The sequence below is a fragment of the Theobroma cacao genome, chromosome 3, assembly GCF_053813885.1.
Source record: "Theobroma cacao isolate CCN51 chromosome 3, ASM5381388v1, whole genome shotgun sequence".
NCBI lineage: Eukaryota > Viridiplantae > Streptophyta > Magnoliopsida > Malvales > Malvaceae > Theobroma > Theobroma cacao.
This window is the reverse complement of record NC_142641.1, coordinates 28,419,979-28,431,094: the sequence shown is the minus strand read 5'-3', so window position 1 is coordinate 28,431,094 and position 11,116 is coordinate 28,419,979. Positions and strand designations below refer to the sequence as shown.

General features: G+C 34.9%; 1 protein-coding gene across 1 annotated transcript; it reads left to right on the top strand.

Moving 5' to 3' along the window:
* Positions 1-975: 975 nt before the first annotated feature.
* LOC148763674 (uncharacterized) lies at positions 976-6,466 on the top strand. Its single transcript, XM_088804603.1, has 2 exons — positions 976-1,538; positions 5,953-6,466. The coding sequence occupies exons 1-2, from the start codon at positions 976-978 to the stop codon at positions 6,464-6,466; spliced, it is 1,077 nt and encodes a 358-aa protein (XP_088660729.1).
* Positions 6,467-11,116: the final 4,650 nt, after the last annotated feature.

Genomic DNA, 11,116 nt, shown 5'->3' with positions numbered 1-11,116 from the left:
ACCTAGGTTAATCCTTAACGAAGGAGATTTAGGTAGACCTTGAATGGAATAGTGTATGATCGAATACACTTAGTTGATTAGGTGGTTTGATTTGCATATAGGGTAGACATACACCTATAAGCCATACGTAACCAAAATTAGAGCACAAACTTAATGAATCTTTCTTATTTAATTTGCATGGCATAGACATGTAGTAAATTAATTGGGAGAAATATTTTTATAAAAAACTCGACAGAGACTTGTAAATAATTTAGGACTTTAGGTTAGTAATTTAATCCATTAAACTGAGTTAAGTGAGAGAGACAATAATCAGATGAAGTATTGAAGGATATTATAATCTTAGGTCTGGTAGTTAAGTGAGATTTATTTAATATTTAATTTTAGTTTTAGTTTATTAGTTTTAATTTGTCTTTTTTTTTTATTTTAATTGTTTGGATAAAATTAGGGTGTTATAATTTTAGTAGTTAAGAGTAAGAATTAAACAATTCTCCGTGGGAACGATACTCTACTTCATTACTATATTACTTGTTAACGATACGTGCACTTGCGTGAGAAATCAACAACATTACACCTGACTGATAATTCTATTTTATAGAATTATTTTACTCCAATTTTGTTATTAAATATTAGCTAAGTCTTTAATTTTCAATTATAATTTACTTATTTTTAGTTGTTTTTATATTTAGTTTATTTTTAAGTGAGTTATTTTAATTTTATGTTATTTCTTTTTATTTGGTTATTATTTATAATTTTTTATATTTTTCGTAGGAACTAAAGGAATTGGGCTTAATTTTGGAAAGTAAAGTGTTAAAAGACCTAGGAGTCTGTTAGCATATGCTTCAATAATTTGGTCATAACTCACGCTATAGAACCGAAAATGATGCAATTCTTGACCCATTGGAAAGCTTTGAGTGATTTAAATGCAAGTATCAATTTAATGCCTTAGTCAATTTTTGAGAAACTTGGTTTGGGGGAATGCAAACCCACTTCTATTACTTTGCAATTGGTGATCACTCTTATGTGTACCCAAGGGGAATTATTGGAAATGTTCTTGTCAAGGTAGATAAATTTATTTTACCAATTGATTTTATAATTCTTGACTTGGAAGACGATAAGCAAATTCCAATCATCCTTGAGAGACCATTCTTAGCAACTGTTAGAGCTTTGATTAATGTTAAAAAAGGTAAACTCACCTTGAGAGTTCAAGACCAACAAGTAACATTTAATATTTTCAAAGCTTTAAAATTGCCTGTGACATTTGAAGACTGTTTTTCTATGAGTGTGGTAAATGACTTTACACAAGATGTTTTCTTAGAAGAAAATCCCAATGATCCTCTTGAAGCATGTTTAGTTGCTAACTCTAACAAGTATGATGATGAATTTATTGACTATTCAAGTTTGTTAAATGCTCACTCCAAATTTAGAACTAATCATCAATTTGAGTCTTTAGATGTTTCAACTTCTTTGATGCCAGCTTCTAAGCCCTCCATTGAGAAACCACTTACTTTGGAACTCAAACCTCTGCCTGCACACTTAAGGTATGCTTTTCTTGGAAAATCTTTTACCCTTCTAGTTATTATTTTGTTGCTCTTACTAACATGCAAGAGGAGAAGTTACTGATGACACTTAGAGAATTTAAGAAAGCAATAGGGTGGACCATAGTTGATATTAAGGGAATTAGCCCTTCGTTTTGCATGCACAAAATTCTCCTTGAGAAAAATCACAAAGCCACAATTGAACAGCAAAGAAGATTGAATCCTATCATGAAAAAAGTAGTCAAGAAAGAAATCATCAAGTGGTTAGATGTTGGAATAATTTATCCTATTTTTGATAACTCATGGGTGAGTCCAGTTCAATGTGTTTCTAAGAAAAGGGGAATGACTGTGGTTGCCAATGACAATAATGAGCTCATTCCAGCAAGAACTATGACTGGATGGAGAGTATGCACGGACCGTAAGCTTAACAAAGCTACAAGGAAAGGTCACTTCTTTCTCCCATTCATTGATCAAATGTTGGATCATCTGGCTAGTAAGGCATATTATTGTTTTCTAGATGGTTATTTTGGTTATAACCAAATTGCTATTGCCCTTGAAGATCAAGAAAAGACTACATTTACAAGTCCTTATGGCACCTTTGCTTTTAGAAGAATGCCATTTGGATTATATAATGCACTGGCCACCTTTCAGAGATGTATGATGGCCATATTCATAGACATGGGGCAGAAATGTTTGAAGGTATTTATGGATGATTTTTCTGTCTTTGGAAATAATTTTGATGATTGGCTTTTAAAACTTGCTAGGGTTTAGGGTTTAGGGTTCACATCAAGAAATGTGAAGAAATAAATTCGGTGCTTAGCTGGGAGAAATGTCACTTCATGGTGTGAGAAGATATCTGTCACGACCCAAATTTTGAGCCATGACTGGCGCATGGGCCCAATGGACGTAGTCCACTAAGCCCAAGCAAGCCAATTAATCTAACATGTTCATCATTCCATCATAAACTACTAAGTCATATATCATAACTTAGAATCAAAATAATATTAAGCATTGCCACTTCATACTGGCATACCAAACAAGTGTATATACACTGTCTACACATGTATCTTAATAATTCACATTAGGTTCGTCTATACACAACAAAAGGAGACTCGATGTCTAGCGAAAAGACTCGGACGAATGTACAGCTACTAAATGCCGAGACACATACCAAAAGATGGATACAAGTCCACGAGGACACCTCGTCCTAGTTACCGGTTGTCTTTTAATCTGAAAACATGAAGTTGAAAGCGGTGAGCATAAACTCAGTGAGCAAACAAGAAGGGAACAAGCATACCATAAGGAATGTTTATCGAAATCATGATACACTCATTTTCTCAAAATAATGCAATTTGTTCTAGTTCTTAGTAGAACCCCTCATGTAAACCCCTCATGAGTAAATCACTTAAAAGATCCATACTCAACTATGGTACCAAAGAATCGAAAAATATAGCAAAACCCACAAGTTAGCCAAAATGGACAGAAAGTTTCTCGATGCAGCAAACTTCATTCTCGCTGCAATGAAAACCAGGTTTGGTGAAGGCCCTCAAACTCGAGAGTTTCTCGCTGCAGCGAGAGTTAGAAAATCAAAGAAAAAGTCTCATTTTCCTTTAAAATAAGTCATCTTGCTAAAATAATAATAGCAACATGTAACACATGTAAACTCCCAAATTTCAACAAATCAAATGCTCACATATTTGCATTTACAACCATATATCATATATGTATATATATATATATATATATGTATATATATATATATATCAATCATCATGTACACCTTCCCATCATCATCATCTCATATGCAACGGCTTATGCGTACTCCCACTTGCACATAGCCAGGTCAGCAACGGCTTATGTGCACTCCTACTCGCACATAGCCGGGTCAGCAACGGCTTATGTGCACTCTTACTCGCACATAGCCGGGTCCACAACAACATGCAAAGAAGCATCCAATGCATATCATACATTTTATCATATTGTGATAACACATAAACCATTGTATAGCACATTTTCACAATATAAAATCATTTTACTAAAAGCTTGTTCCCAAGGTACATTTTCTAAAACAAGTTGGATAGAATCTTTCATATTCCCCAAAACAAGTTTGAAATGCAAGTCCACTCACCGGTATTCTTTGAGCCTTTAGCCGACTCTTAATCCCCCTAATGATCCAATTGGGGTGATGGGGCTTCGTTAGCACCTACCAGTAAATTAACATTTCCATAATGTCAATTTACATACTACAAACCCTAAAAGCTACTTTTAGCTCGCTTTCAATTGCCATTTAAGTGGCCATCCATTTTCACTTTCCTATCATTCCAAAGTGAATTAACAATCTCAACTACAAAATATTTACAAATCAAATCTCTAGTCATTCTCAACACTTAAAACCCAATACTAGTTTACTACTCACCTTGATAGCTTTGTAACTTTGAACTTCTTTCCAAAAGCTCTCAAGCTATTAATAAAGCTTCCTCTTTCTCTCTCTAAAACACCTAACTAGTGAGAAAGTATGGAAACAAGATTTTCATCATTTTCAAGGGTTTTAAAGTGAGAGAGTGGAAGAATACAAGGGTTCTAGTCAAAAGGACATCAAGGTATGAAAATTAGAGCTAGAGAGATAAAGTTATGAAAGCTTCACATCAAGCTTCCATGGAGGAATTGAAGAAATGTGAGAGGGAAGAGAACAAGAAGAAGAAGCTGCTGGAAGTCCCAAGAAGTTGCTAGAAGGAGAGGATATTTATGGCCCAAGCTTATCCACTTCCTTGGAAATTACTAAAATTCCCCTCCACAAATTAGCTTAATCCTTGAAATCCCACACTTTTTCTTTAATTTTCCCACCTAGGGTTTGTGTTCTTTCCTTTCCTCTTCACTTCATGCTTTGGCTGGCCATATGGGTGAGACTAAGAGAGTTTTAAATAGATTTTACAAGGAAATTCTAGAATAATACAAGCTTGACACATGGCATGTTTCCATTGGTCCATGTGTAATGCTTATCCATTAAGCAATCTCTCTCCACCACATAAAATGTTTAAATTATCCACAATGTAAAATGTTAATGGCTGAAATCCATCGGCATGACAAGTGTCAGGTGGTGTAAAATTTCAAAAATTCCCATTTTGTCCTCGAATGACAAAATTACCATTTTGCCCCTAGAAAATGAAAATCATCAAAAATTTTATTTCCTTGTCATTTCACCCATATTTTCATCATTCATTTATGCTTTATGCCTACTTAAGCCATAATATTGTTTAAAACTTACTTTTATCGGCTTATTGAGAAAATGATGAAATTACCCTTGATTAGGGATATTGCGTATATTTCTATCTACGAGTCTATAAAGGTCAAGGTCTTACAGTATCATTCTTGGGCATAAGATTTCTAGTAGCAGCATTGAAGTAAGAAAAGTAAAAATTGAAACAATTGAGAAATTGCCACCTCCAATAAATGTCAAAGGTATCAGAAGTTTTCTTGGTCATGCTGGTTTTTATAGAAGATTTGTTGAAGACTTTTCAAAAATTTCTAGACCACTTTGTAATTTATTGAAAAAAGATGTGCCATTTAAGTTTAATAATGAATGTCTTATTGCTTTGGATGAATTGAAGAAAAGATTAATATCTGCACCTATCATAATTAGTCCCGATTGGAGTTTCCGTTTTGAACTAATGTGTGATGCAAGTGATTATGCGATGAGAGTTGTTTTAGGACAAAGGAAGGATAAAATCTTTCATTCCATCTATTATGCTAGCAAGACTTTGAATGAGGCCTAGAAAAATTATACCACAACAGAAAAGGAGCTTTTAGCTGTAGTTTTTGCATTTGACAAATTTCGCTCCTAACTCGTGGGGACAAAGGTGATAGTGTACATTGATCACTCAGCTATCAATTATTTGATTGCCAAAAAGGATGATAAGCCAAGATTGATAAGGTGGATTCTCTTGTTTGATCTCAAGATTCGTGGTACAAAAGGAACAGAAAATCAAGTGGCAGACCACCTCTTAAGATTAGAGATTGAGGGTTAAGGTAAGAATTCAACCTTAATCAAGGAGACTTTTCCTTATGAATATATCCTTCAAGTTGGTAAGAAATCACTTCCGTAGTATGTTGACTTTGTGAATTATCTGGTAAGCAATATTATTCCCCTTGATTTCAGTTTTCATCAGAAAAAGAAATTTTTGCATGATGTTAAATTTTATTTTTGGGATGAGCCTTACTTATTTAAGTAGTGTAAAGACCAGATCTTTAGAAAATGTGTTCCGGAAGACGAGATTCAAAGTGTGCTTCACCATTGCCATTCTTCAGATTATGGAAGACACTTTGGAAGAACAAAGACTACTACAAAAGTCCTCCAATTAGGTTTGTATTAGCTTACATTATTTAAGGATGTTCACAATTTTGTTTCGCATTGTGACAGGTGCCAAAGAGTGGGTAATATCTCAAGTCGACATGAGATGCCTCTCAACAACATTCTTAAGATAGAAATTTTTGATGTATGGGGTATTGAATTCATGGGTCTGTTCATATCTTCATACAACAACAAATACATTTTGCTTACTATTGATTATGTCTCCAAGTGGGTTAAAGTGGCAGCTTTTCCTCATAATGACTCAAAGGTGGAAATAAATTTCATCAAGAAGAATATTTTCATCGGATTGGGCACTCCAAGGGCAATTATTAGTGATGAAGGGAGTTACTTTTGTAACAAGTATTTTGATGTGCTTTTGGCAAAATATGGAGTTAAACACAAGGTTGCAACTGTGTACCATCCTCAAACGAGTGGCCAAGCAAAAGTATCAAGTAGAGAAATTAAGAGGATTTTGGAGAAATCAGTGTGTCCCAAAAGAAAGGATTGGGCAAAAAGATTGGATGATGCACTATGGGCATATAAGATTACTTACAAAACCCCTAATTGGCATGTCTCCATATAAGTTGGTCTTTGGCAAAGCTTGTCACTTACCGGTGGAACTTGAACACAATGCTTATTGCGCCGTGAAGAAGTTAAATTTTGATTTACAAGTAGCAAGTGAGCAAAGGTTGTTGCAATTAAATGAACTGGATGAATTTTGCCTTCAAGCTTTTGAGAATGCCAAACTCTTTAAAGAGAAAACAAAGCAATGGCATGATAAAAAGATAATGGTAAGAAGCTTTGAGCCGGGACAATCAGTGTTGCTCTATAACTCTTGCTATAAATTATTTTTGACAAAGCTCAAATCAAGGTGGTCTGGTCCTTTCATAGTCAATGAGGTATTTCCACATGGAAAAATCGAAGTTAGGGGGACAGATGGTCAAAATTTAAAGTCAATGGACAAAGATTGAAGCATTATTGGGGAGGCGAAATTAATCGTCAAAAGTCCTTAATACACTTGCTTGACATGGCCTAGAGTCCAAGTTAATCCAACTGACAACCATAAATGAAGCACTTATTGGGAGGCAACCTAAGCTTCTTAACCTTACTTATTCTCATCTTTATTTTACTTAATGTTTTTTAATTTATTTCTTTTAATCTAATTTTTTTTGTTTCCTTTTGCAGGTAATTGGTTTAAAAAAAATTCAAAAAAAAATTTTAAAAATCAAAGCCGCAGCACTCAAATTGAGCATCACAACCCTAAAATGAGGCGAAAAAGACACTGAAAAAGGATGTTTCAGTGCCGCGACCCTTAAAGTGAGAGGCACGGCACTGAACAAAGAGGCAAAACAAATGGTTTGAGCACCGTGGCGCTGAAACCCTAAGTGGAATGCTTCGAGTGTAATGAGTGGAGTGAGGACCGTGATGTTGGGTTGGGGCCCAGCGTAACCTTATAAAAGCCTTTTTTTTTTCTTTTCACTCTTTCATTGTTCTTCTTCTCCAATAGCCAACCCTATTCCCCATCCTTCATTCTCCTTCAAATCTCTTACCTTCATCTTTCTTTTTCACTCTAAATTTTTACACATTATTTCTAATTGGATTTTTTTTTATTTTCACTTTGAAATCCTGCACTCATTGCACTCTTAAGGACTGGCACCCAAACGATCCAAACCAAGCTCCAGTGGCTCCTTCGATGGTTCAAAGTTCATCTCTACCGATGCCTCTGCATGGTATCATATGTAGTTGATCAACAAAGTGCCAATTCCTAAACGAGGGATAGATATCCTCATCTTTCCTTATAAGGAGATTCATGACATGCTTCGAGACAGACATTGGTAGCTATTTAGCGACTAACCTGAAGCTGCGGTTGTGCCTGTAGTCTGAGTGTTGGTCCCTATAATATGTGCTAGAGGGGGGGTGAATAGCACAATTTGGCTCTTAACAATATTATAAACTAATTTTCAAAACTTAAGAAAATAAAAACAGAGTACAAGATGCACAGCAATTTAGAGTGGTTCGATCTAAGACCTACATCCACTACCTTGATTATCCAACCAAGGATTTTCCCAACAAATCAACTAAGATTCGATTAATTCACAAGCTTTCACCAAGCTTTACAATGGCTTTTCAAGGCTCAGCCAAAACCTTTTATAGTAGTTTTTCATGGGCTCAACTAAAACCCAAAGTGGTTTTCCAAGGCTCAACCGCAACCTACAACAATCAAGCTATCCCAAGCTTGAACAACCCCTTAGAGTGACTTCTTCACTCTAAGAGTACAAGAAAAGTAGTAAAAAAAAGTACCTAGGATCACTGGTTGATCTGATTGGTACAAGATTAAGTGCAAAATACAAATGCAAAGAGTAGGCATTTAAGTGCAGATAAGTGCAGTGAAGATTTTCTAGTTTTTTAACTTTGTATATCTTAAATTTCGTTCAAGGTTTCTAAAAAACTTGTTTTTAATTGTTGGAAGACCTTTTTATACTTGGAGAAGCAACTTTGATGGTAGTTTGGTAGTTTTATGTTTGTTGGAAACAGTTGAGGATGAGTTCTAGCCGTTAATTTATCTTGTAGTGCTTTGGTTCAAATTACAGACAGAGAGCTCTAAGTCAACTGACTTGGTTGACTACGTTGGTTCTGTTTCAGGTTGCAGATTCTGGCAGAGAATAGTTAGTCTACTGACTTGGTCGACTAAGTTGATTCTGTTTCTCAAACTCTTCAACCCACCATTCCTCCAATTTGAAACTTGGTCAACCAACATTTTTCCTTATTTCACCAATAAGCTTCCTCCTTGTGAAACAGTTGCATCTTGTTATTTTTATCCCTCTTTTTCTTTCGATATACTCTTTGAAGAGTTAATTAATTAATTTCATATATTGATTTTCTTGCACACTTAAGTAATGGTATTAGACACAAATAAATGAGAATGTTTTATTATCATAAAAAACTAACAAAGCCAGCAATCTCTCCTTTTTTGATGATGAAAAAACATTCCTTGATTAACAGCATAGTGTCTTTTTACTCTTTTTAGTTTTCTGTTGAAAATGAGGATTGCTCCCCCTAAATATATGCTCCCTCTTAGTTTGTGCATATTTTGCTTACTTTTTATTCCAGCAAATTTTATTCTTGTCATATAGAGAGAATGACATTGTACACTTAGATTATATATGTGTATATACATGTGCAGAAATCTGGAATGATTTACAGCAATGAATGTTGATAGATTTTCATAAAAAATTCAACAGAGTTCTGTCAACAGCATACAGTCATCAGATTTTATCTATTCCCTTCATGATTCAATTAACATTCTACGCACAACATCTATATCTATTTATAAACAGAAGTTATTCTCAAGGCCATATTGAAAATCATTTATCAGCTTGTAAATCAATATCAGCATAGCATCAGCAGATTTTGTTCATAACAATAAAAATACGAAGATAACAAAATATCAGCAAACTTCAATTTGTAGCAATTAAACAACATAGACATTTCAGCATTCACTTTTCACACAACCATATAAACAACATAATAAAACTTAAGTGTTCAAGTGCCACCATGGCACAAATAGCAGTTAATCGAAAAGTATTTCAAAATTGCCCCTAGACTATTTTGCTTCATATATCCTATTCTTTTAAGTTACTACTTCTGATTCTGCTTTTTTTTCTTTCCTAGGTTCTTGGTTCCTCTACCCTAACATTTTTTTTTTAATTTTGTTCATTGGTTCCTGCATCCCTTATTCACCATCCTACTCCCCCTTTTTGTCAGCATTAAAGGAAGAGGCTTCTACTCATTTGATGTGTCAGAGGATGGGGATTCAGTGGCATAGAAAGGGTTTAGAGGAAAAGGAGAGGGCTCTCGGAGAAGTGATCACTTGAGGAAAAGGAAAGGTTTCGGTGAGGACTTGTTTGAGATAAGGATTGGACTTTGAGGAGAAGAGGCTGAAACTGGTCTGGATTTCTCTACCAACCTGAAAGACTTTTTTCTCTTAAGAAAAACTGTCTTGGTGGCCATGGTCTTCTTTCCTTGGGTTGGTGGTGCTGCAGTGGCTTTTGCTTTCCCGAATTTTGCCTTTACTCTAGGAGTTGATGTAGGTTTCTTTCCTTTTCTTACATCTCCACCATCTTTTTGAGTTTCTATCCTGGCAGTGGTTTTTTCAGCTTGTCCTTTCTTAACCATTTGGTGGAAGACATCCATAATGGAAGCTTCCTTTAAATTTGGAGGAGAGGCCTAGTGTTTCTCTATTTCTAAACCAACCACTCCAATTCCTTGTTTTGATTCATTTTTGCTTTGAAGTTTAGAAGAGGGTGTCTTGGTTAGCTGATCATCCCCTTGGTGAGAGTCTTCAGTCTGGAGAACAGGACTGGCAAATTTGTAGGTGGAACCTTCAGCTTGAATGCCATAACTTCCAACATGAGGAGTAGATTTTTCTACTAGCTTAGCTGAACCTTTAGCACCTTACTGTGTTGGTGTAGTGTTAGATGTTGCAGAGTTGTTTGCAGCCACAAGTTCAGAGGGCATGCTTTCCTTCTTCTTCAGCTTGTTTTCCAACTCAGTGATTTTCTATTCAATTTTCTGTAACTTTTATCCTTGGTCAGTCAGCTTTCCATCGATCCTCATGAGCAAATTAAAAATTACTTCATTTGAGAATTTGGAATAAGCTCCTTCAAGTTGAGTAGGTAGGCTGTGTTCTTTTCTTGGACCAGTCCTAAGGGTCTTAATGAATCTTTCCCCATCAAGTATATTGTAGACACCCATTCAATAAAAATAAAAATAATAAAAAAATAAAAAATAAATAAATCTAATAAAAATAAAAAATAAATAAATCTAATAAAAATAAAAAAATAAAAAATGAAAAAAGAAATAAAAATAAAAATAAAAAAAGAAGACTTTGGAGACCCGCATGGCCTCCACAGTCAATAAAAACGGAGCATTAAATGCTCATCCGAGGGTCAAGATTTGAAGATCCATCCGGCATATATGTTTTTAACTTGAAGGCACCCATCCGAGATTCATCATGAAATATCATGACCCAAATTTCGGGCCATGATCGACTCAAGGATCCAATGGACGTAATCCACTAAACCCAAACAAGCCTATTATCTATCTTACTTATAATTCCATCTAATATCACTAAGTCATATTTGATAACTTTAAATCAAAATAGTGATATACATTGCCAACTCGTACTGGCATTACTCCTTAAAAATTTACATACAATGTCTACAACATGTAT

Coding starts and splice junctions, on each gene's coding strand:
- LOC148763674 (XM_088804603.1), top strand. CDS start 976: ATGCAAACCCACTTCTATTACTTTGCAATTGGTGATCACTCTTATGTG. Junction 1,539..5,952: donor CCTCTGCCTGCACACTTAAG/GTATGCTTTTCT, acceptor GCATTGTGACAG/GTGCCAAAGAGTGGGTAATA.